Source organism: Peromyscus maniculatus, chromosome 14 (genome assembly GCF_049852395.1).
Source record: "Peromyscus maniculatus bairdii isolate BWxNUB_F1_BW_parent chromosome 14, HU_Pman_BW_mat_3.1, whole genome shotgun sequence".
Classification (NCBI taxonomy): domain Eukaryota; kingdom Metazoa; phylum Chordata; class Mammalia; order Rodentia; family Cricetidae; genus Peromyscus; species Peromyscus maniculatus.
Genome location: NC_134865.1, coordinates 38,959,624 through 38,987,168, shown reverse-complemented (window position 1 = coordinate 38,987,168; position 27,545 = coordinate 38,959,624). Strand labels below are relative to the sequence as shown.

Sequence of the window (27,545 nt, the reverse complement as noted above, 5' to 3'; positions counted from 1 at the left end):
ATTCACAAAACATTTCTTGTTGTTTTTATTTCTTTGAGACAGCACTTCAGTATAGAGCTCAGGATGGTTTTGAACTATGGTAGAGTAGCTAGAAGGAATGAAATATGTGAATTAACTAAGTATGTGCTTAATTACCAAATTCCAGAACAATAAATGTTAAGTTGTTGTAAGGGCTCTAAGAGTGTGTGTGTAATCCAGGAGGTGTAATCCAGTACCTGGGAGGCAGAGGCAGACAGATCTCTGTGAGTCCAAGGCCAGCCTGGTCTACAAAAGTGAGTTTCAGGACAGCCAGGACTGTTACACAGTCTCAAAAAAAAAAAAAAAAAAAAAAGCAGAGGTGGGGGTGGGGTGGGTGGGGGTGTAACTAAGTTTTTATTCACAGGCTTTTCCTGAAATGGCCTACTATGTAGTGAACACTGTTGAGTCACCTGAAGCTGCAGTCTACTGAACTTCCTCCTGCCTCCTCTTCAGTGTCTCATAAATTATGCTACACAGTTAAATAGCTACTTCATTGAGGACTGTGTGACTGATGTAAATCACTCCAATCCTGTTGTGAGAGTCCTGTTTGTCTCTCTACCTTTGTTTTCTCGTTTTGGTGAGTTTTGTTGAACTATAATTTGTATAGAGTAGAAGTTCCCAATTTTAACATAAAATTCTATGTATGTTGGGGAATGTAGTGGTACGTATCTCCGGTCCTGCCCGGTCCCACCCAGCCCTGTGGTACTGCAGCCACTTATAAAATAAATCACTCAGAGGCTTAATATTATTTACAAACTTATGACCTATGGCAGGCTTCTTGCTCGCTAGTTCTTTCATCTTAACCCATTTCTATTAATCTACGTTTTGCCATGTGCCCATGGCATTACTGGTCTGCTGGCATCTTGCTGTTCCTTGGGCAGCAGTTAGGCATCTCTCCCTACTCTCCTTTCTTCTCTCCATATCTCTGCTTGGATTTCTCACTTGCCTCTAAACTTCCTTGACATAGGCCAAAAAAGCTTTATTTATTAGCTAGTGGGAGCAATACATATTTACAGCATACAGAAAGACATCCCACAACACTTCCCCTTTTCTATCTAATCAAAAAGGAAGGTTTTAACTTTAACATAGTAAAATTACATCTAATAGAACAGTTATCAAGCAGGAATTATAGTTATAATATCTAGTCTATTTGTATTTGGCAAAATTAAACAAAATATTCTATCCTATATTTGTGAGTCTAAGGTTTCATATCTAATTTATCTTTTTCCTTAACCAAGGAAAATTATAACTTTTAGTCTTCAGCTACATCAAAGACCCCAGAAGGATGTAATATTACCTAAGTAAACAGGAAGAGCGTTGTAAGCAACTTCCAAAAATCTGGAATAACAGAGACAGCTGTCTACCTGGACTGTCATTCAGAGTTCCTCTGCAATGTTGGGGCATCCATCTTCAGCCTATAGACCTAGAGTTTTTTAGTCGATTTTCCCTAATGTCTGGCAGTTTCTTCTACAAAGCAGGAAACTGAAGGACCATTTTACCTTGTTTTGGCAAAATTTAGTGGTCACTTTCTCATGGGTCCTGCATGTCCAGTCTATACAACATACTGTCAAGCAGTCCAGGCAAGAGCAGTTTCTTGCCCAAATGGCCAGTTCTGCAAAGAAGATAAACTCCATATGGAGTGTCTTCAATGCCCATCTTCCTCTTTGAAGTAAATCAGTGCTGCCAGGAGCAGACATGTCTCACTGTCCAGAAAGTCTGAGTTTTTAAACATTTTAAATGCTATATTCTGTAAGTCTTTGAAGTGTTTGAAGATCACCTACCTGTCGGAGCCTGCCAACCAGTCAGCTGGGTAGCTGGGTAGAGGCGTGCAGATTCGTAGAGACAATGAAGAAGACAGAAAAGAGTCAAGAAGATTGCCAGTCAATGCTAGACAGTCCCGAGTTTATTTCACAGCCAGCCTGTATACAGTTTTAAAGGACAGAGGTAGAACAATGCACAGCCTAGGCATTCAACCACTATCTGTCCTGTCCTTGAATCAAGGAGCAGGCAGTTTCGTTTTCTATCTTGATGTACCTCTGGCTGGCATCAGCAGCCTTCGTTTAGCTAGTCAGTCTGTTGCTTACTGTGGACTAATCAGGACTTTCTCACAGCCCTGGAGCAAGCAAGCCTGAACTCTATTGACTCAGAATAGACTTCAGATTCAAACTGAGAAACTGAGTCAGTTGTGGGCTCCTACACTTACCTAATTGAAATAGCTTTATATACCTAAGAAACTTAACTAACATGACTATCAGTTTGATTATCCTAGATGACTACTAATCTGTATTTCTTAATTATATATTACAGTTTTAAATAAGCTGCATAAACATAATACCTTACAAGAGTAAAAATATACATACAGTATAACAAAATTAACCTTCAATTTGTAATAAACTAAAATCTATAGCAGTGTAAAACATTTTAAACAAGTTGTTGTTCTTTAAAAGTAGATTCATTAATCTACCCTTTCATCCTGTCATTATCTATACTATCCCCTCTTCTTCTTTAGAAAGAGATTACCTTTATAATCAGTCCCCTTTAAATAAAAATAAACATTTATAAACAATATTTTGGGAATTTGGGCGTTGCTTCTCCTACTATTTCCTGCTGATTGGAGGCACTGGTAATCTTATGGGGATCCTGAGAAAATTAAGAATTATAGTTAAATCTTATAGTTAAATCTTGGCTGTAGTAGTGTGTGAGGATGAATCATCTTAGCCAGTTGCTTTGAAGTTGATTTTGGATGTTGGATCATCTGGACCATAGTATTATTGGAGACCTTTCAGGGGATCTTGGCTGATCAAAGCATATTAGCCTGGAAGCAATCTGTAGATTCTCATCTTCTGTGGAAACAAAAGCAGAACCTCTTTTCCAAAGCAACATATCCTTAGACACAAATTTTGAAGTCAAGATACCATATATATATACATATATATATGTATGTATGTATATATATGTGTGTATGTATATATATATATATATATATATATATATATATATATATATATATATATATATATATATATATCTTAGCAGCCTTTACAATCAAATGTCTTTCTGCAGTTAAAAATCCCAAAGACAACACAATCCAGATTCTCTGTGTGATTTCCATCTTTACATGGCTTATTATATTACTTTTACTGTCTCTTTAAAGATTTTATTTTTTAAAATTATCTATTTCTTTATATAACTGTCTATCCTCCTTTTCCTCTCTCTTCTAAGCCTATGTACATTTTTACACACAATGTAAACCATTTAGTGGTTTATTCCATCCGAATCTGTCTTTTGTGCATCTATAATCCTTTTCTGGTCATTGCAAACTGCAGCATGGCTAAGATTGAAGCGGCAGCCCTGACTGCCCTTTTCAGCTTCCTAACATAATGGAGGTACCCAGGAGAGTCATGCTTATCCCGACAACTCTGGGACCCATGCTGCCACCAGATAGCATGCAGCTGGCTCATAAACCCTTTATGTCTATATGAGTAAAAGCTAAATCCACCATGCAGTGGGCTACGCAGCTTGGAGGCAGCTCTGTGTAGCGATGTAGGAATCCCCAATGCTGCGCTCAAGCCTGAATGCTGTGGCATCTCTGTACTGTGGCCTGCATGAGACACAAGTAGGAAGCTGTTTTTGGCTCCATTAATGTGTGTTTAGAAGCCCTTTTTAAACTCTTTTAGGCCTTATGGAAATTCGAGAGCCCCAAGTTGATATGCCAAATGTTTCTCCCATCCTGCTAGCCCTGCGATCTTGGCATTCATCGTGGAGCTGTATGCTCTGAGTATGTGTTGCTCCCATTGGCTGATAAATAAAGCTGTTTTGGCCTATAGCAGGGCAGCTTAGAGGTAGGTGGGAAATCCAAGCTTAGATATGAAGAGAAGAAAGGAGTATAGGGAGAGACACCTAGCCACCAACCAAGAAACAACAAAATACTAGCAGACTGGTAATGCCACGGCCATGTGGCAAAACGTAGATTAATAGAGTGGGTTAATATAAGATGAAAGAGCTGGCTAGCAAGAAGCCTGCCATAGGCCACACAGTTTGTAAATATTAAGGCCCTGAGTGATTATTTTATAAGTGGCTACAGGACCTTGGGGCTGGGTGGGACCAGAGAAACGCACCACTATGGGGGTGCTTACATTCATGTTCTCATCATTATGGTTAAGATGTAGGGAATTTCCAACACTCCCCAAAGTTTCCTTATTCACTGTTCCAGTTAATGTACTACTTTGAAAACAAAACATGATTATCTTTCCTACCAACTCCAGTGAAAGGGGAATGACAGTTGTCCCAGTTCTTCATGGTGGTTTGAATGGCCTTGGCATTTTAAGGAGAAAGGACATCAAAAAGTTAGATTGTATTTTGGAAAGCTTTATGAAAACACAGATTAAAAAGTTCAGTTGTTGATATTAATCTATATCTTAGTTAAGTTTTGTTTAGTTAGTGTTTTTTTATTGCTGTGAAGAGACACCATGACCATGGCAACTCTTACAAAGAAAACATTTAATTGAGGTGGTGGCTTACAGTCCAGAGGTTCAGTCCATTATCATCATGATGGGGAGCTTGGCAGCATTCAGGCAGATGTGGTTCTTGCTACACCTTGACCAGAAGACAGCAGGAAGTCGACTGACTGTCACAGTGAGTGAAGCTTGAGAAAAAGACCTCAAAGCCTGCCTCCACAGTGACCCACTTCCTCAAACAAGACCATACCTACTCAAACAAGGCCACATCTCCTAATAGTGCCGCTCCCTCTGGGGGCCATTTTCTTTCAAACCACCAGGGATTTTTACTGCTGTGATAAAAGACCATGACCAAAAGCAACTTGAGGAGGAAAAGTTTATTTCATCTTATACTTATGTCTAGGTTATTACAGTCCATTACTCAGGAAAGCCGGGGGCAGGAACTCAAACAGGGAAGGAACTTGGAGGCAGGAACTCAATCAGAAGCCATGGAATAATGCTTCTTAGTGGAATGTTCACTCATGCTTGTTCAACCTGCTTTCTTAAATTATCTAGGCCATCTGCCCAGGGGTGACACCACCTACAATGAGCTAGACCTTCCCACGTTATTCATCCGTCAAGGAAATGCCCTGTAGACTTGCCCACAGGCCAGCCCTGTGGACACATTTTTCTCAATAAGAATTCTTCCCCATGGACTCTAGTTTGTGGCAACTTGACATAAAACAGTCTAGTCTTTTGTCACTTATTTTTAAATAGTGTACTCAGTTCAGGTAACTGTATTTAAACTGATAACTCTCTTGAACTGTTTTCAACACAGATTTCCTTGGAAAAGCCAACTTTAAATGTGGGCGATGCCTCGCTCTCACCTGTGCTGTCTGTCCACTGTGCTATCCCTGCTTAGCTCCCCCTGTCTCACCCAGAGCCTGTTCTCAGCAGGACAAATCCTGCAACACCCATGAGCTTTGTTTCCTCCACTGGCTGATACTTGGTGAAACTGGTGGAAAACCATAACTTACCATTAAACGTAACATACTAAGGATTAGTTCTTCTTTTAACTCAAAGTCACATACTGCTTGAAAACAAGGAGAGGTTGACACAGACTGACTTCCATCAGTCACAGCAACTACTACAACACAGTTGTCTCCAACTTTTAACTGAAATACTGAATGAAGTGTGTGAGAGTCATTTCCAGACCCTGGACATTGTTCAGTGATCCATGAGGAAAGGAAAGATCTGCACTTGCAAGGTATTCAGCTTTCTATCTCACTATTCCCAAACAGCTGTACAAAACACAAGAATCAAGGTTTGCTGCTTGTATTAGTCAGGGTTCTCTAGAGTAACAGAACTTAAAGAATATATGTGTGTGTGTATATATGTATGTATGTGTACACACACACACACACACACACATATATATATATATATATATATATATTTGTTGGAATGATTTACAGGCTGCTGTCTAGCTAATCCAACTTTGGCTGGCTGTAAACAGCAAGTCCAATAATTCAATAGTTACTTAGTCCAGGAGACCGGATGTCTCTAATGCCAGTGAAGGTATGGATGTGCTAGCAATGTGAGGGCAAGCAGGCAAGGAGCAAAAGCTTCTTTCTTCTATGCCCTTATATAGACTTCCATCAGAAGGAATGGCCCAGATTAAAGGCGTGTCTTCCACCTCAAAATCTGGATCAAAGTCATATGTCTTCTCACCTCAAAGGTCCAGACTAGAAGTGGATTCACCCACTTCAAACCAAGCAAAAAAAATCTCTCATAGGTGTGCCCTCCATTTCTGGATTATAATTCATTCCAGGTATACTCAAGTTGACAACCAAGAATAGCCATCACACTACTTTTGCTTGGTTGAGTCTAAAACTAAGCAAGTACAATAAAATATGTCATTCTGCAATACAAAAATCACATAGCCAGCATGTAATTACAGTGTGCACACCTGGAAGAAAGGGGAAATTAAGACGCATAGCAAGGAAGAGCAGAGACAATAGAGAATCGATGGAGAGAGTAAGCTAGAGTTTAAAGCCTGTCTACAAGCATTTGAGTATGTAAGGGGCAAGTAGGTAAACCGGCAGTGTAAAGAAAAATACAATGTCTGAAGTTATTTCAATAAGTGAGAAAAATGGCAGATTTTGCCCTAAAGGAGGAGGGTGTTTAAGGATATTTAAAGACATAAACATCAGTATTATCCCAAATAAAGATCCAAGGAAATAAAACAAAAAATGCTTTGACTCTTGGCACTTGTAGGGCTTATACATCTAACATACATGCAATTGAAAGCTGAGAGAGAAACGGAATAAAGAATTGCTATGGGATGTCTTTCTGTACTCTGTGAATGTATGTGTTACTCCCATTGGCTAATAAATAAAGCAGCTTTGGCCTATGTCAAGGCTGCTTAGAGGCAGGCAGGAAATCTAAGCAGAGATACAGAGAGAAGAAGGACGGAATCAGGGAGATGTCAGCCTGCCATCCAAGGAGCAACATGTAATGGGACACAAGTAAAGCCACGGAACATGTGGTGATACATAGATTAATAAAAATGGGTTAAGTTATAAGAGCTAGCTAGGAAGAAGCTTGAGCTATAGGCCATACAGTTTGTAATTAATATTAAGCCTCTGAGTGATTATTTTATAAGTGGCTATGGGACTGTGGGGCCGTGTAAAAGTTCCCCCTACATTTTGCGCCCAGTGTGGTAGCAAAAATTTCCACCCAAAAACCTGAGAAAGCTTTAAAAAAGGATTCTAACATGGAGCCAAGAGCAGCTACTAGTTCTTGTCGCTCATGGTGGGCCATGGTACAGAGACATGTCCCCTGGCCGTGGTGGGCTACAGCAGCAACATGGTGGACTCCCAAGGTCTCTGACAAGCTGGGCTGTGATAGAAAGAGGCTTCACCCAGGTGCTGCCTGCAGGCTTGGGACACAGCCACAGGCTTAAATACACAAGCCTACTAGCTTATACTGCCTCACAGAATTGGGGAGGGAATCGTGACTCCTTGGTACCTGCGACGTGTTGAAAAGCTGACCAGGGCTACTGACACTTTCATCGTGGCCACATAGCTTAGCAGTTTAAAATCTCTCCTGGTCAGAAAAGGGTTACAGATACACAGTAAGACAGATTCAGATGGAATAAACTTCTAAATGGGTTACCATGTGTTTAACACTACTTGACAGAATGCTGTATAAACTGGACATGTATAACCCATAGGTAGATGAGACCACTGAACTTTGCAAGGTGAGATGGTCCTTCAGGTTTCTGCTTTGTAGAGGAGACTGCTAGGCTTGGGAAAGTAAAGAGAAGGTATAGGCAGTCATAAAAAAGAAATATATAATTTTAAAATAATAAAATGAAGTCCTTAGAAAGAGAAATAAAATAATATAAAGAAAATGAGCCATGTGAGGATGGAAAATGTACAGAAAGCCTGGGTTATGTGTATTATTGTGTTATCTTTAAAATTTTTTGCAGCTATGAGACATCTGATTATAAAAGCTGCTGGATTAAACCAACCTACATATTTAAAAAATATCTTGACTCCAAAACTTAAGTCAGAAGGTATGCCACTTTGGGGGAGAGGTTATGTTTTTATTTCCACAGAAAATGAGAGGCTGTGGATTCATTCCATGTTAAGAAAAATCAGATTTGATTGAGGAAGACTCCCGGAAATCCTGACTATAGACATGGGAAAATGAACCTAAAGCAACTACAAGACACATGATATATATTTTTTACCTGCTCAAGCACATAATAAGAAATTGTCTTTGGCTGACTATTAATACAATACACAGTCTGTACTTGTATTAATGCAGATATGTATGTTACCTTTAAAGTTTATGTATTTTCAGGATGAGAGGATCAGACACCAATGAAAACAAATGGCCCAGATGATCCAGCATTTCAAAATGCCTCTGTTGTAGTTTCCTCTGAGTTCTGTATCCTGAAAGGCTTCAAAGCTGACAGCCAAGACTTGATCATAATCCTAAACTTTCTCAGCATCCCCATAAGATTAACAGTGCCCCCAATCAGGAGGAAGTAGCCTAGAACAGTACGTCCACATTCCCAAAGAAATGGATTATGGATGCTTGTCTTCGTTTAGGGGTTTGGTTGCAAATTGTTATTGGTCATATCAATCTCTTTCTAAAAGAAAAAAGGGGGATATGATATAGAAACGATAGGATAAAAGGGTAGATAATTGAATCCACTTTAATCAAAAAAACAACTATTAATCTTACATACATTACATTGGTATGGTTTATTGATATAAATTTAAGGTTAATTTTATTGTATGTACATTTCTACTCTTGTTTAGGGTATAATGTTTATATAGCTTATTTAAAAATGTAATATATAACTAAGAAATGCAACTTAATAGTCATCTTAATAGTCAGAACTTACAGTCATGTTAGTTGAGTTTTTTAGATATACAAAAATATATTTCAATTAGGTAGATAATCTTTAAAAACTTCAAAGACCTATGGAATATGGCTTTTAAAATGTTTTTAAAACTTACATTTTTCTGGACAGTAAGACCTGTCTGCTCTTCGCAGCACCAGTTACTTCAAAGAGGATGATGGGCATCAAAGAAACTCATTATGGAGTTTGCTTTCTTTGTGTCAAAAGTTAGCCACTGGACAAAAAAGTGCCCTTGCCTCGACTGCTTTACAGGATGCTGTATAAACTGGACATGCAGAAACCATAGGAAGGTGACCACTGAACTTTCAAGGTGAGATAGTCCTTCAGGTTCCTTCTTCGCAGAGGAGACTGCCAGACATTCTGAAGAATACAGGGAGAAGCAACTGATGAACTTTGCCAATAGACAAGACAATCCTTCAAATTTCCTGCTTCACAAAGCAGTCTGCCAGAGACTCTATGCCTCTACGTTAATGATAGATGCCCCAACATTGCAGAGGAGCTTTGGGTGACTATCCAGGCAGCCAGATGTCTCTGTCACTTCTAGAATTTTAGAAGTTGCTCACAATGCACTTTCTGTTTACTTACATAATATTATATCCTTCTGGGTCTTTGATGGAGTTGAAGACTAGATAGTTATAATTATAGGTTTCCTTGGTTACCATAAAAAGGTAAATTAGGTATGAAAGATAGGATAGATGATAGAATAAATATTTTCTTTGATTTTGCCAAATACAAATAGACTAGATATTATAACTGTAATTCTTGCTTGATACCTGTTTTGTTATATGTAATTTTACTATATTAAAGTTAAAACCTTCCTTTTTGATTAGACAGAAAAAGGGAGTGCTAAAAAGGGATGTCTTTCTGTAGTCTGTGAATATATGTGTTGCTCCTGTTGGCTAATAAATAAAGCAGCTTTGGCCTATGGCAAGGCAGCTTAGAAGCAGGCTGATAATTCAAGCAGAGATACAGAGAGAAGAAGGGCAGAGTCCGGGGAGATGTCAGCCTGATGTCCAAGGAGCAACATTTTAATGGGATATAGGTAAAGCCATTGAACACGTGGCAATACATAGATTAATAAAAATGGGTTAAGTTGTGAGAGCTAGCTAGCAAGAAGCTTGAACCATTAGCTATACAGTTTGTAATTAATATTAAGCCTCTGAGTGAGTATTTTATAAGTGGCTATGGGACTGCAGGGCTGGGTGGGACTAGGGAAAATTCCCCCTACAAGGAATTGTTGAAAATATCTGTGTTATGGTCTAAAATGTTTGCATGTGTGTTCCTACCCATACATAATTAATACATTGAAATCCAAATCCCCGATGTGACTCTTGGGACAAAGAGCTTATTATTTGATTTTTCTGGGGAGATGTGAAGAAATAAATGCCTTTTCACTGTAGATAGAACACAGACAGCAATGAGAATTCCCATTCAAGTCCAGCTTGGTGAACCAGCCAATTTATTAAGGCTGCTTATGCAAGCATGAACGACTCACAGCTACACAACCCAGCAGTCCCCTTGAGAACTCTTGGCAGCTGCACCATCAAAAATCTCATGCCAGGCGGCCGGTGTTGGTGCATGACTTTAATCCAGCACTCGGGAGACAGAACCAGGTGGATCTCTGTGAGTTGGAGGCCAGCCTGGGCTACCAAGTGAGCTCCAGGAAAGGCTCCAAAGCTACACAGAGACACCCTGTCTTGAAACACTAAAAAAAATAAAAGATAAAAAATGTTGGAAAAAAGAATCTCATGCCAGTCAGTTTTACTGTTATAGGGTTGATTGGAATCTCCATGAGGAAAGGGGGCTCAGAAATTTCTAATCTTTATCCTTTTCCCCTCCCCCTCCCCCAACACACACACAAGTGGAAGTTAATGAAGTAAAAGTCCTCACAACTGCTCCATTGTAGAGGAAAGAGCTATACTACAAGGGATGTTCTGGAAGAAACTAAGTTAAATGAAATCATAAGGTGGGGCCTTGCTCTCATGGAATTTATATCCTCATAAAAAGAGATGTGTAGGAGGGAGTGAGAAACCAACCCAGCCACATAACCTTCGATCTACAGTCCGTCCTGCCAATGGGATGTGCTGGGATTGGTGCCTAGTCCAGTTATCATCAGAGGCTTCATGCAGCAACTGATAGAAACAGATGCAGACCCACAGCCAAGCATAGACTAAGCTCAGTGAGTCCTGCAGAAGACGGGGAGAGAGGATTATAAGAGCCAGAGGGATCAAAGACAGCACAAGAAAACTCACAGAATCAACTACCCTGGGCTCATTAGGGCTTACGGAGACTGAACCAACAGTCAGCTTGGTCCTCTTGTGGGGCTTCTAACAGTGAGAATAGGGGCTGTTTCAGACTCTTTTACTGTCTTTTGTAACCCTGCTTCTTATAATGACTCTCCTTGCTCAGCCTTAGTACATGGGGAGGTGCTTATTCCTACTGCAGCTTGATATGCCGGGTTTTGTTGGCATCCATAGGAGACCTGCCCTTTCCTGAACAGAAAGAGAAGGAGAGTAGATTGGGTGGTTGGATTAGAGATGGGGGCTGGGGGCTGGAAGGAGAGGAAACTGCAGCTGGGGTGTAAAATTAATTAATTAATAAAAAAAAAAGTGAGAAAGTGTGTAAGAGTTTGCCACCTCTGAGGCTCCTTGGCAAGGTGGTAGCCATCATCATCATGCCAGGAAGAGAAAATGAACAGTCAGAATTTTTATATTTACTGCTGTAATCTACTGTTGTCAAATATTAAAAATGTACTCTGTCACTTTTTACACATTCTTTAAAATACAGGGTTGTTAGACATGGTTCTTTTCCTTTGATCAGTCTGTTTAATTTTTTTTAACTTTTTATTTTATATGCATAAACATTCTGATATAAGCATTCCATGGCACACATCTGGAGCTCCAAGAACAACTTTTGGAATTTGATTTTCTTCATTTCTATGTGGGTTCCTGGAATTAAATACAGGTTATCAGTCTTGTAGGGCAAGCACTTTTACTCACGGAGCCTTCATCCTGGCCATAATTTATCTTTTAATATTTTTTTCAGTATGACAATATCTACTCTCCAGAACTTTCAGCATACAGAAAAATCTTAAATTTGTTGAATACAATATATTTGTTCTTTGAAAAAAAGTCTTATACATTTTAGGCTATTGTTTATATTGATTGGCTGAGCACATTTTTCTCATGGAAACTATATAACAATTCTGTAAGGTAAAGTTGGCTCAGCAACCACTCCCCATCTTAAGAAGTTGGTGCTCTAGGCAGCAGGCTGGCTAGCAGTGCCCTGTCTGGTGCTGCTGTGTTGTTCTTACTCCCGGGTGTCTGGCTGGAGTCTCTTCTCTTTGTGAATTGTATTTTCCTGCTTTTTCTTTACAAGTCTGTTTCTCGTGTTTATCAGACACGGAGTCCCACCTTGCTTGGTGCTGGTTGTCTTCTCTGTCTTTAAATACTCCTGCCGTCTGTTGCAGCTACTCAGAGACAGATTGAACCTTTGTGTCTTGTTTTACAATTTTTTGGCGAAATTGGAGCAGTGATTGATGTAGGGCTGATGGTTCCTGCTCCCAAGGCGGATTTCTAGCTCCTTTCCACATGCCTATGTGCACTGTGAGGCTCTAAGCCAGGCTTTCTACAACAGGGTTGGTTATTCCCAGCTCTGTGTGACTAGCAGATATTCCCTCTCTAATGTTTGGGGTGGCTGTTTATCCCTCTGGGGGGTTCAAAACACGCATGCTGGTAACAGTTTTGCCTCATACTCTGGGTGAACCCTTTGTGGCTCTCTTGAGTTTCTGTATCTCTCCCCTCTCTGGTACATCCTTCCATGATCTGATGTGCCGGTCTGTTACTCCTTCCCTGTGCTGTGGCCTGGAAATTCCTTCCCAGAAAATAGGCAGGGAGCCTATGTTTCCTGTCTCTCAGAGATCATGTCATTTTTTCTGTGGTATGAAATGTCTTGTAAACCACTGTTTCTTCATAGGTTGCACCCATTTGTATATTTCATGTAAGAGTATCAGTCTGGCCCTTTTGTACCATCTTGACCAATCAAAAGCAGAAGTCCCTAATCTAGTTTTATTACCACCACTATTATTATTAATTTTTATTACATTTATTGGTGTGGTGTGGTGTGTGTGTGTGTGTGTGTGTGTGTGTGTGTGTGTGTGTGTGTGTGTCTGTGGTGTGGTGTGTGTGTGTACACGCCAATGTACATATGTGAAGGTCAAAGTATGCCTTGTGGGAACTAGTTCTCTCCTGCCATGTCTTGGGCACCAAGCTTAGATCTCCAAGCTTGGCGACAAGTACGTTTTCCTGTTGAACCATCTCATAGGACTCCTAATCTAGTTCCAAAAACAATGATGCTATTGGTGTGCGGGGTGTGTGTGTGTGTGTGTGTGTGTGTGAGAGAGAGAGGGAGGGAGGGAGGGAGGGAGGGAGGGAGGGAGGGAGGCAGTGTGAGTGATTTGTCTGCCTATCTTCTTTCTTTAGCCATTGCAGATCTTGGCACTTGCCATCCCACTCTCCCTCATTGTGTTCACTGAATAATCAGTCCTCTGGAGACAAGACAGTTCTCATTAAGAAACTCAGCTTCTGAGTACCTTTTTTTCAGACTAGAGCCCTGGTTCCTCCCCTCATCTTTGGCTACATGGAGTTTCCCCCTCTTCTACCTGTGCATTTATTCTTGCTCAGTTTGGCTTTGAGAAAGCTCTTATCAACATATTGGTACTTTCCTTTCTACCTTGGAAATCTCCCAATTTCTTCTCCTTGGATGCAAACTTCCATTTTCTAATCTAATCAAAATTAAAGTAAGAGTGCTCTTTAGTTACTGTTTGTTCTCCTTTTATGCTCTTACCTATATTTCTCATGAGAATGGTACTTTCTTTTTCCTTCATTTCATTCTGTTGATTTCTCAGCTAGGTGAAACTAATAGGTCTGACTATTTTGCACCATTCTATGAAATTGTTCTCATTAAGTTAACCAGTGACCTACTTCTTCATTGCCAAATTCAGTGTATGTTTTTTAATACTTACCTCTTGGGGCCATCTGTTTGTGAGTCAAAGAAGCTACTGAGAGGAAATATAATTATTTTAGGCAGAGATTCTCGTTAATATTTCACATTTTGTAGTCTGTATCTTCTGATATCATTATGACTTTAATGACTTCCTTGAGGAGAACTCCGAAGTACGTTGGTTGTGAAGCATCTTCCATTTTTATAGCATGCACAGTCCCTGTAGTCTGTCGTGGTGCTGCTTCAGATTCCAGGCAGCCGTGTTAAGGAACGCAACCATCTGCAGAGCTGAAGATTGCAGACAAAGTAACAGATTGTCTAAGTAATATCTTGGCAGAATGTATCTAAGGGGAAGTTTTCCTAGTTAGGAACATGTTCTTTCTGATTATGCGTGTTCATGCTTAACAAAAATATTCTACTAGGAAGTTTAATTCACGGATTAGACAGACAATAAATTTAAATTTACTTTATTCAAAAAGTAAAAGGCTAAACCTATAACCATGAAGATAAAGTTAATTTATGTAGCAAGTCCTGTTAATTATCTGTGGGTCATGAATATTTTCAAAATATGGTTTTTAAGCCTTTTGTCTATTTTTTTCTCTTTTAGTTTCCAGATAATAATATTGATTCAGCAACCCGTTGGGTTATGATCCATATTTTTAAGTTTCAACAGAAACAAGCAAAGTGAACACTAATATTATGAACTATTTGAAATGAAAACAGAATTTCTCTTTCTCATTTGAGACTTCTCCCAGAATATCTCATCATAAATAAATATGCTTCAGTACCCTCCATAGTCCATATTAATAATTTATCTGCCATGTCCGACTCCCACCACCACCTAATGTAAGCCTCGTAAGACAAGGAGTGCCCTTCATGGAGTTGGCATCCTCATTGGCCCACAGCAGGGATTTAGTAAATACTGACAGACAGAAAGAAGAGGGAGGGAATGGGGAAAGATGCTGTGCTCTTTCACGAAAACCTAGTATTTACAAATGAGTGAGGGGATGGTGGTTAGCGAGATTGCTCAGTGGTTAACAGCACTGTCTGCTCTTCCAAGATTTGACTCTTAATCATCATTATTGCCATTATGCCTGGCAATAATGATGCACACCTTTAATCCTAGCACTCAGGAAGCAGAGGCAGAGGCAGGTGGATTTCTGTGAGGCAAGCCTGGTCTACACAGTGAATTCCAGCCCACCCTCAACCACATAGTGAGACCCTGTCTTAAAAAAAAAAAAATCAAATCTTACAAGAAATAAAACAAATAAAGTATATATTTATGAGTGCTTTTTTACTTTGCTTTGGTTGGGAGGAGTCAGTAAGATCTTGAGGAGTTTATGGCCAGCCTAGACCACACTACACCTTATCTTAACAACAACAGCAGCACAAATACATTACAATGGCCAGGAAGCTAAATGATGCATTTTCACATTTTGTTTTGTTTTGTTTTGTTTTGAGGTTTTTTTTGGGGGGTGGGGGTATATGTTCATTGTATATGGTCCTATGTTGCATCTGGACATTTATATAAGTATATAATATATTTTGATAACATTCTCCATACCCTCCTATCTTTTTCTTCTTCCCCCACCTGCCTCTTATTAGTCTCCTTTATTTTCTTAGATAGTTTCATTTCACTTCTACTCTGATATCTCGTGTGTGTGTGTGTGTGTGTGTGTGTGTGTGTGTGTACATATATCTATGACTTTATGTAAACAATATAGTTCTTAAAAGTTAAGGACACACACACACTGCAAGAGTAACCTCATTTTTATTTAAAGTACCTTTTAGAGTTTTCATTCTTGCAATTAAAGCATTTTACCATAGTTTTTTTTAAAGTATTGTGTTTTGTTGTGTGTGTGTGTCGGGGGGGGGGGGGTTGCCAGGGGATCAAACTCAGGAACAGCCTTGAGTCTTGTATAGAGGTTTGAATAAAAATGGCCTCCATGGCAATTAAATGTTTGCCTTTTTAAGAGTTGCTGTTATCACAGTGTCTCTTCACATCAATAGAAACCCTAAGATACTTTGATTTTTTGTTTGTTGGTTTGTTTTTGAGATAGGTTCCCACCATATAGCCCAGGCTGGCCTGAAACTCACTGTGCATGCTGGCTGAGCTAGTGAACTCCTTGCATCGGTTTCTGGAGGGCTGGGTGTTACAGTGTATGCTACTGTGCTTAGCTGCTTTGTATAGTCTTAATGAGCAAATAAGTCACCGTTTATCACACATGGAGGTATACGCCTGTGATCCTGGCATTCAGGAGGAAGATTAGGAGTTAGAGGCCAGCATAGGCAGTTTAGGGAGTTCCAGGCCTATCTGAAAGCCATAACAATAGCAAGTGACACCCTATCTCAAAATCTTAACAATGACAATGACAGCCAAAGCACCATTCAATCTAAACATTCTATATAAACATAAAAGAGAAAATTTGTAGTCTTTTCAAAATGAGGACTAATTGCTGTGAGGGCTTGGGAAACGTTTATGTGACTAGAAGAGAATAAGTCAAGTGAGTGCTTAGGTTTGACAGGATATTTTTAATAGGATCTGGTAGGGTACTTTTGGTAGCTCTGATAGGGGGATTTTAATCATTTTATTTTTTTCATTACAATTTTTCACTAACTTTCTGTGTTCTTCAAATTTTTTTTATTTAAAAATATATAATTTTGGCAGGCAGTGGTGGCGCACTCCTTTAATCCCAGCACTTGGGAGGCAGAGTTAGGCGGATCTCCTGAGTTTGAGGCCAGCCTGGTCTACAGCATGAGTTCCAGGACAACCAGGGATACACAGAGAAACCCTGTCTCAATGCCCCTGCAAAAGTATAATTTTATATACATTTTATATATGCTATTTTATGCCTAGAAGAATTTTTCGAACCTCAAACTTTCTTTGTAACCAAGATCACGGAAGAGCATTATCTGTGTCCTAGATGTTTCCCTTCTAATTTTTGCCTGGCCCATTTAACAATTTCTAATTTCTAATATAATATCTTTTCAAAAAACATTGCTACTTCATTTTACTCAGATAAAATCATGGTCTTTGTACTCCTGTGTCTGCTGTTCGGTTTATCTTCCTCAGCATATTTCTTAGTCCTCCATATTACATGGACTTGTAAATCATTTCCCATTTTATAAAACATCCTGCTTGTGAATGTACTTTAGGGTATTTACCATAAGACATTTGGGTAGTTTCTTACTGAGCTAGTTCAGATAGTGCTAATTAACATGACAGTTCTGTACAGTTACTGGGAATAAATTCAGAAGTAAAGAATTGGTAGGCAGAATAATAACTCTCAGTGTGACATGTCCTCATCTCCAGAAATTGTCTGGTGCCACATACAGCAGAATGGACGTTGCAAATGTGACTTTAGGATCTTGAGATGAGATTATCTTGAATCCTGTGGGTAGACACACTGTAATAATACAGTCCTGAGAAAAGTAAGATAGAGGAGTCAGAGGAGCAGCCATAATAGAGAATCCGTGGCCAGAGGGATCTACTGCTGAGAGGCAGCATAAACCAAGGAGTGTAGGTAGATGAAAAAGACAAGAGTCCTTTCTTCCCTAGAACCTTCAGAGGGAAAGGGCCCCACAGATATTTCAGTTTTGACTTAGTCTTTTGCCAGATTATTCATGTAAACATCCAGGTTTTTAATAATTTGTTGTAGTAGCTTCAGGAGATTGCTATAGTTGGTCATATAGCTGTGGATGTTGGCTTCAGCAGACACTGTCCAAGAGGTATTCACTGTAATGTGTCAGTTTGAACTCCAATTGGTTGTATACATAAGTTTCATATTTCTGTCAACCCTAGGCATTTTTAGTGTTTTTTTTTTTTTAACGGATCCTGCCTCAAGTTTATTTGTAAAAACAGCATGGGGTCCTGATCATCTGTAAATAGTGTGTAGGTATGTCACACCAGTCCATCTGTCTGGCAGACGGAAACCTTTTCTATGGGGCCTTCACAGGGGCCTGGGCACCTTTGGGAGCTTGAGCTGGAGCTGAGGCCTCTGCCTTGGTTTGCGCTTGGGCTTTGGTTGGCAGAGCCTAGGACCCTTGGTCATGTAGCTTCTAATCCGCTTCCCGAGCTTGGGGTGAGCGATGAAAGCGAGATGGCTGAGCTTGTGGCTGGGGCCCTTTGGCATCTTGGGCTTCACCGCCTTGGGCTTCACCAGGGCCCTGATGGCCTCTGCACGCGCACTTACTGCCTTTGCGTTGTTGGCCTGCATCTTCTTCAGGCCTTTCTTGTTGTGCTTCTTGGCAAAGCGCATGTTCCTCAGGAACTTGGGGTCCACTCCCTTAAGAGATTCGTATCTTTGTGACCGGGCTTTCTTGATCCCATTTCGGTGCCATTTTCGAGACTGGTTGTGAGTGGTGTGATTCTTGGACTTGGCCATGTCGGAACGGTAACCCACTGCTCCCAAAGCGCCTGGGACCGGAAGAGAAAGAGAATTTTTACTGTTTTTTTTAAGCCATTCTTGTGGTGTTTTCATTCAATCACATTTTTATTTAATTTGAATATATTTTATAGATGTTATTTTTACAGCTTTTCCATGTGCACATTCACCATCTGTATTCTCTTTTATGGGGTGTATGATAGTTCTCTGTGGAATTGTCAGGCTTATTGATTAATAAGGTTTATTTGTAGGGGGCTGGAGAGATGGCTCAGAGGTTAAGAGCTCTTCCAGGGGTCCTGAGTTCAATTCCCAGCAACCACATGGTGGCTCACAACCATCTGTAATGAGATCTGGTGCCCTCTTCTGGCCTGCAGTCATACATGCTGTATACATCATAAATAAATAATTTTTTTAAAAAAAGATTTATTTGTATATTCTGATGTATTTGCATGCACTCTATCTCTGGAGTCTGTTTGTGTGTGTGCAGGCTGACGGGACTGTGGAATTGTCTGGATTTATTTGTATACTTCCTTTTTCCTCTTGTTGCCTGCTGAGTTTGTACTGGCTGATAAGGTTGAGTTGGGGGCAGTGTGGTTTTAATATGTCTCAGTGTAGTGTTCACTTTTCCCTGTTACTTAGACATTCTTCTCCTGGGATTTCAATTGAGAAGTTGGATGATTTTTGTCTCCTTAGCCACAAAATACTGAGGTAAATCTAAATTGACCCTTCAGTGGTTCTAGGAATTCCCACCTTGTGAGACCCTGTCTAGTTATAATGCAAGATTCAAGAAAAAACCCTAGAAACCAAACAACATTGAAATAACTCAGTGTGTTAGGCTTAACATCTAGGAAGAAGTCTTTTATATTCCTTTCTACTTCCCCATTCACCTATTTACTTATAAATATAGTTCATCTCTGTTGAGCCTTGTGAAATATGCTTAGATGACAGGAAGAGCTGCTCTTATATCCTGTGAACTCTTCAATAAGTAGGTAGTCACATTATTATTGTTGTTAAGTTAGACTATTGTGTGTACTATGGGTTCAACTCCAGTGACTAGTTCTAATAATATTGTAGAGAATTGGAATTTCTCTTTCATAAAATATGTATTTATGTGTTATTTTTGTGTGTATGTGTGTGTGCCTTTGTGAGTTTATGTGCACCAAGTATAAACAGGAGCTCCTGGAAGCCAGAAGAGGGCCCCTTTCACATCAATCTTCAATCAAGAAAATGCCCTATAGACTTGCCTACAGGCCAATCATATGGAAGCATTTTCTCAATTAATATTCTTTCTTCCCAGATGACCCTACCTGTGTCAAGTTGACATAAAAACTACTTTTATATTTATTATTTTATTTATTAAATATGTATTGATATTTATAATATTACCTCTATTATTCTATATTTATCAAATACTAGGTTAAAATCAAGTTATATGAACATATAAACACTTTAAAGAAAACTTAGCTTAAAGATTTAAGTACACAGTACTTATTGTTAAGTTTTAAATAGACTTAGTGTAATCACATGTACTGAGATGACCTAGGAAGAGTTTAGTTGTGTGAAAGCCACAGCAGAGGTTTGTTCTATAAAGGTAAGATATGGGTATGAAAAAAAGTAAATTTGCTGTTCATTAGACAACAAAATTTAAGTTATATAACTCAAAATTGCTTAATCTCTAGTGCTTTGATATTGTGGTATGTAAACTTAGCAATGGTTTGAAGAAAATGAGCATTTCTTCACCTGCATGGGGTATATATAGTCAAGTACAGGAAATGCTCTTTAAGAAGATAGGATTACAAGGCCCAGTAAGTGCAAAGGTAGCATAAAGCATTGTTAGAACATAACCGTGAGAATATCATTACGTTGAGGGAGCTTAAGAGTTGTGAAAAGCTTGAAAAATCTTCTCTTAGAAAGTCTCATCTGCCACAGTTTTATGAGTTGTGTGAAGACAGAACGCAGCACAGCCAGCAGCATGAGCAGTATCCTTCTGTTTTCTTGGCTCCTGGTACATCCAGAGGTTGTGGGGAAGCAGGGGCATGGGCTTACATGCATGGTGCTTACACAGCTGGAAGCCGCATCCCAGGTAGAGAAACTTGGATTTGGTGAACCTACTGTCAACAGCAGTGAGCGGTGCAAAACCTGCCTCTCTCAGCAGAAGGGAGACAGCTTTCTCAAGGTTGCTTTTTACAGGTACACAGTCAGCCAGACACTTGTTCTATTGGCACACTCTGGAAGAAAATATGATAGGAATCCATCATGCAAGGGCCCATGATGGATTGATTGCTTCTTCATCGGGGAGAGGGAAGGAGCCTAAGAAGTTCTTTCTCAGCTAATTTGTAAATATTTAAAGTATAGAAGTTGGTAAAATTGGACTTTTTTTTTTTGGTTAAGTTTTGATTCTTACACAACTTTGTTAGACTATCACAACAATAAAAATTAAGCCAAACCTAGAATCCTAGTACTTTGGAGGCTAAGGAAGGAGGATTACTGCAAGTTTGATTCCAGACTAGACCACTTACAGTAAGTTACAGGCCAACCAGAACTACCTTTTAGGATCCCTTCCCACATAATTTTATTTCCCTCCCCCAGCAAACACTGGTCTGCTTTCCATATTTGTATGTTTCAGTGTCATTCTGTACAGGCTAAATGGTATAGAGTAGATTGTGTATTTTTCCTTGTCTGTCCTCTTTCTGGTGTGTACTTTTATTAAGGGTTATCCATACTTCAGTGTGGTTTCACTGCTGGATAGATTGTGTGTGTGTGTGTGTGTGTGTATGTGTGTGTGTGTGTGTGAATCTGGTTCATGTATGTAACTGTTGATAGCATTGGGTTTTTTTTTCAATTTTTTGGCTTCTCTTGGGTACCTTCTATCTGGGAATATAAAATGGCAGAACTCATACACACACCTTTTTTTCTTTAGCAATGTGTTTGAGAGTTTCATTTTTATATCTTCAACATTCTATATAGACATTCATTTTGTTTCTTTTTAAAGACATGAACAGTTAATATAGTTGTGTTCATTGTAGTTCTGATTTACATTTGGCAGTTTACTGAACATGTTTTCTAGTCCTTACTTGCCATACATAGACCTTCTTTAATGATGGTCCCTATAAAAATTTTCCGATTTTATATACTCCAGCTATAAATGCTTTGTCAGATCTGTGGGGACACATTTTCCCACTCTGGGATTGCCTTGTCATAATCTCAGCAGTGCTTCTTGAGGAAAAGACACTTTTGATTCAGACTGTCCGTGACTCCTTTCAGTACTGTAATTGGGGTTTCAGATCATGTCTTATCCACAGAAAGAAAAGTTTCCTTTGCAAAGTTAAATCTTTTGTGAATTAATTTCTATATAAGATGCAAAGATATTAAATTGCAATGGTATGCATATAAATACTCAGTTGTTACATTTTTGACATGCATCCTCCCCAGCTTACCTTTGCACTTTTGTCAAAATCAGTCTTCCATATGTTTGTCTGTGCATGAGCTTTTGCATGCTCTACATTGCTGTTAACATGTATGCTGATCTTTATTCAGTACCAGTTGTTCTTATTATCATAGTTTTACAAATCTTGAAATCATACAGAGTTAGTCCTCTCATTTTCTCAAAGTTAATTTTTCTATTCTAGGTCTTTTCCATTTCCATAGGAATTTTTAGTCATTTTCTTAATTTCTACCAAAGGTCTGCATTGATTTTTGTATGAGATTGCATTTAATGTGTAGATAAATCTGGGCATAATCCACATGTAGCAATTAATCTACTGAACTATTTAGGTCTTCTTCAGCTCAGCATTGTTTCCACATTGTCTTCATATTTTGTTAGATATGCAGCTAATAAGTTCCCATATTAATGCTATTGCTAATGTATTGTTTTAAAAATTCAATTCTGTTTGGTTATTGCCTGTACATAGACATGGATTGTTTGCTTGTTGAACTTACATACTCATGTAGATGAGCACACTGCCTCTTATATAGTGCTCCCTGCTGTCTAATCTGAAAGCCTGTTTTTCACTTACTGTGCTGACAGTGCTGATTCCGCTGAAGGGTTTCTAGACTCTTCTCTTCCATTATAGGTGTTCATTTCAGACTCCACTTCCCCTTAGCCTTGTTATATGAGTAAATGTTAATTTTTTTTTTGTATTTTCAAATATTTTTCTTCCATTAAAAGATAATGTGATTTTTTCTTAGAAGTTTGTTAATATGATGAATAATACTAACTGATCCTAAAATGTTAAAACTAGTGATTAATTCCTGGAGTAATTCTCCTCAATCATGCTGCATCCTCTTTAAATGTTGCTGGATTAAATTTGGAAAAGTTTTATTTTTAATGTTTTCACCTACATTCATGAGAAATGTTACCCTTTTTTAAATATATAATTTATTTTTTATTCTTGTTCATTGGTGTTTTGCCTGCATGTATGTCTGTGTGAGGGTTTCTGACATCCTGAACTGGAGTTATAGACAGTTGTGAGCTGCCTTGTGGGTGCTGGGGATTGAATCCCGGTCCTCTGGAAGAACGGTCAGTGCTCTTAACTGCTGAGCCATTTCTCCAGCCCCAAGAAATGTTATTCTTTTTATTTGTTTCCCCCTTACTGTCTTTTGTTTTGGTATCAAAACATTCCAACAGAATTAGATAGATACTGTTTAAGAAAGAAATAGTAGGCCTGGAGAGATGGCTCAGCGGTTAAGAGCACTGACTGTTCTTCCAGAGGACCTGGGTTGGTGGCTCACAACTGTCTGTAACTCCAGTTCCAGGGGATCTGACACTCTCACAAGGACACACATGTGGGCAAAACACCAATGTACATAAATACAAATACATAAACTATTTTAAAATGAGTTATATCTAATATTTCTATGTACCTTTTTAAAAATCAATTATCAAGAGAAGGATATATTCAACTAAAATTGTGAATTTTGTCTTTTTTTTTTTCATTTTGGTTTTTCGAAATAGGGTTTCTCTGCATGGCTCTGGCTATCCTGGAACTTGCTTTGCAGACCAGACTGGCCTCAAACTCGGAGATCCTCCTGCCTCTGCCACCCAACTGCCATGATTCAAGGCATGCACCTCCTGCCTCTGCCACCCAACTGCCATGATTCAAGGCATGCACCACTACCACCTGGCCAAATTTTGTGTTTTTAATGTAGATAACATTTTAGAATATGTGGTCTTTGTACCAAATGCAGTGAATAATTATTGGTATAATTTTCAAAGGTGTCGTTGGAACATGTCTTTATTCTTTAGTAGTGGTCTCTTTGTTCAAATATTGACTTGCTACCTCTTATTGCCTTACAATTTATCTAATACATATTTTGCTTGGCAGCTTCTATGTTTTTGAAACAGGCATTTGAAGGTGAATACCCTAAACTATTACGTCTTTATAATGACTTATGGAAGCGTCTTCAGCAGTACAGTCAAAATATCCAAGGAAATTTCAGTACAAGTGGAACTGCTGACCTTTATGTTGACCTCCCACACATGGAAGATGATACACAAGACATGTTCATACTGAAAAGGCCAGATTACGAGTATGTTTTATTTAATGTGAATGAATGGGTTATCGGCATTTTAGGAATTTTGTTTTCTGTTTTCCTAATAAACTAGAAATTGAGAATATACTAAGCTTCTAAATCTTTGGAATGACTGGTGTATTTTGCAAAACTTGTACTGCAAACATTAAATTGACCTGTGGCTGAGCATTGTATCTGCTGCCAGAATGGGTTTTGAAGTTTAAGACTATGCTGGGTAATGAGAAGCTGAATGATAAGCAGATACAGTCTTTGTCTTTGAGTTGATCTGGTATATGCTGAAACTGCCAGGGAAATAAATCTTATGCTGTGATAGTTCCTCAGTCAATGTTTTAGAAAATACCAAGTACAGTCAGATCTATCCCAAGAAATCCCTTCAGTTACCACAAAGCACAGTTTATAACCATCTTGAAGAACTACATTGGAAGCCAATATATTATGTCTATGAATTCTACCCTGCCAGCTTTCCACAAAAACTGATAAGGATTTCACATTTCTGTGTGAGTGCCAGATTAAGTGATTAACTTTCCTCAATTCTAAAATCCTATTTATTTTCACAACACTGACTAAAGTAGCAATGGATTCTTGTCACTTACTTAGTAAGAAAAAACACTGGGTAGGTTCTGTGTAATGTTAGCTGCTTGTTTCTCTTTCAGTGTTTTTCCTAAAACAGCTGGTTGTGTCTGTTAGTACTGACTAGTAAAGTACATGGCCAGGTTAGGCTGGAAGAGTAGCCAGAGACCAGACTATCTAAACCATTGTCTCCAAGAGGAGACGACGCTACAGAAATGTGGTAATACATTAATAAGCAGGTTGATATAAAATACCATGTTCATTACCAGTGTATTTCTGGCTTAGCTTTATTTTCAGTCCACACACATGCACTAGGAAAGAACTGGAAGTAGCACAGGCCAGTGGGAGTGACACTTCAGAAGACAGAGTTCTGATCTTGTACTTGGTGCGTTTGCTAGTCAAGATGTCTGTAGAATCAATGTTTTCATCATTGTGGCACCTGAGAGAAACAACCTAAAGCATGAAAGACTCGTTTCCACGTTTCTGTCCATGGTTTGGTGGCTCCAGTGCTTTTAGGATCCTGGCAAGTTTAAAAAAAGACATCCTGAGGAAAGCATGGTGGAGGGAAGCAGTCCACCTCATAGTGGCCAGGGCCAAAGAGGAGGGAAGGGGCAGGGGCAAGGTGCAATTCTCCAGGGCTTGCTCCCAGGGACCTACTTCTTCCCCAGGGCACCACCACCGACTTTCTACCTTTCCCCACAGTAATCCATCCATATGATGAAGCCATCTAGGATTTCATCTATTTATTAGGTCAGAGCCCAAAAAAAGTTTATGCAGCTTCCCAAAGCAGGCAGTTAGGCTCTCAATATATGATTCTGTGAGGGACATATCATATATTCTAATCATAACAAATGGTACTGGCACAAAGATAGATTAGAATGCAAAGTGGACAAAGAGGTACATTGTTGGGCAGTTGTGGCACACACCTTAAATCCCAGGACTTGGGGGGCATAGACAGGTGGGTCTCAGTGATTTCGAAGCCAGAACTGTTCTACAGAGCAAGAGTAAGTTCTAGAACAGCCAGAGATACATAGAGAAGCTCTGTCTCCGAAAAAGAAGAAAAGAAAGAAAGAAAAAGAAAAAGGTGCATTGTTTGTTAATTTGATTTTTAAAAGGAGCATAATGACAAATGATGCTCAAACAATTAATAGTCATATGCAAAAATATGAAGTTGAACTCTTTTTCTGACTATATATAAAAATGAACTAAAAGTGGATCAAAGACCTAAATGGACAGCTTAAGAGTTGAACAGATGGCTTAGCAGTTGTAAGCAATTGTTGCTCACAGAGGACCTAAGTTCAGTTGACAGTACCCACATGGTGATGACTCATAACCCTTCATAACTCCAGTTCCAGGGGATCTCATGCCTTCTTCTGAAGTCTGGAGGTACCAGCCATACACGTGGAATATACATATACATACATACATATATATATGTGTGTGTGTGTGTGTGTGTGTTTATATATACATACACAAGATACATATATACATATGCCTATATATATACACACAGATACATGCAAAAACACTCATACACAAAATAATTTTTAACATATAGTATAAATATGCTATTACAGGAGAACATAAGGGCATATCTTCATGACTTAAGGTATGGTAAAAGATTCTTAGATATGATACTGAAAGTCAAAGCGTGAAAGAATATATATGTATATGTGTGTGTATACATATATATGACTGCATCAAGATCACCAATAGTAGAAAATATTTGTACATATATCTGACAGCTGGCTTGTATCTAGACTATAAGAATATTTTCAATTCAATAATGAAAATACATTATCTTAGCCGGGCGGTGGTGGCGCACGCGTTTAATCCCAGCACTCGGGAGGCAGAGCCAGGTGGATCTCTATGAGTTCGAGGCCAGCCTGGGCTACCAAGTGAGCTCCAGGAAAGGCGCAAAGCTACACAGAGAAACCCTGTCTCGGAAAACCCAAAAAAAAAAAAAAAATACATTTTCTAATTTAAAATGGACAAAAGATCAAAATTGACATATCTCCAAAGAACATCGATGGCCTATAAATACATAAAAAGAGATTAAACATCAGATAAGAAAAGGCAAATAAGCCAAACCTAAAAGACAATTATTTCATGCCCACCAGGATGCTTGTAATCAGAGAGAGGTAGCAAAACATATTAGCAAGTATGTAGAGAAACCAGCCATTTATGCTTCTGGTGGAAATCTGAAATGACATAGGACTTTGAAAAGTAGTTTGGGAAGCTGGAGAGATGGCTCAGAGGTTAAAAGCACTGGCTGTTTTTCCAGAGGTCTGTAGTTCAATTCCAAGCAACCACATAGTGGCTCAGAGCTATCTATAATGGGATCTGATGCCCTCTTCTGGCATGCAGATTTACATGCAGAAAGAGCACCATATACATAAAATAAATAAGTCTTTAAAAGTTAAAAAGAAGAAGAAAGAAGAAAAAAGTAGTTTGTCATTTCTTCAAACTTTTAAACATAACATATTTTCACTCCTGGGTCTGTAACCAGGAGAAATATAAACATGTTCACATAAAAATTTGTATCCAAATGCTGTGAGCTAGAAGATGGAAGTAACCTAAATATTCATTGTTTACTCATAAAAGGAAATGACGCACTAATAAATGTGCCAGTGAAAAATTGAGAACACAGGTAAACTTTGAAAACTTTACATTATGCTAAATGAAAGAAACCAATGGTAGAGCATACACCCTATTCATATGAAAATCTAGAATGATGGTATCTGAGGAACAGAATGTAGCTGAGTGGTCATACAAGTGGGCATGAAGTATGTATGTATGTTGGTTGAGGGAGGTGATAGACAAGGTTTTTGGGGGGTGGTTTAGAGACAGGGTTTCTATGTGGCCCTGCCTGTCCTGGAACTCGCTGTAGATCAGACTGGTTTCAAACTCAGATTCTCTGCCTTCAAGTGCTGGGATTAAAAGTGTATGCCATCATACCAGCTTCTTTTTCTATGTCTTTAAGTTTATTTGTTTTATGTGTATGAATACCTGCATGTATGTGTGTGTACCACATGGCTATGGAAATCAGAAGATGTTGACTCTCCTGAAACTGGAGTTACAGATGTTTGTGGGCCAACATGTAGGTGCTGGGAAATCAACTCAGGTCCTCTCCAAGAACAACCAGTGCTCTTAACATGGAGCCAT

The 27,545-nt window shown here is 39.0% G+C and overlaps 1 protein-coding gene and 1 pseudogene across 2 annotated transcripts in view; one reads left to right on the top strand and one right to left on the bottom strand.

The window, feature by feature from the left end:
- The window catches only part of Cog5 (component of oligomeric golgi complex 5), a 328,847-nt gene that overhangs the window by 203,376 nt on the left and 97,926 nt on the right, over nt 1-27,545 (top strand). For both annotated transcript variants that reach the window (XM_006989525.4, XM_076550822.1), the window contains one exon: nt 23,603-23,807. In XM_006989525.4, coding sequence (XP_006989587.1) covers nt 23,603-23,807 — 205 coding nt within the window. The remainder of the gene's footprint in view (nt 1-23,602; nt 23,808-27,545) is intronic.
- Nucleotides 17,701-18,327, bottom strand: LOC107402759 (large ribosomal subunit protein eL29 pseudogene; annotated as a pseudogene).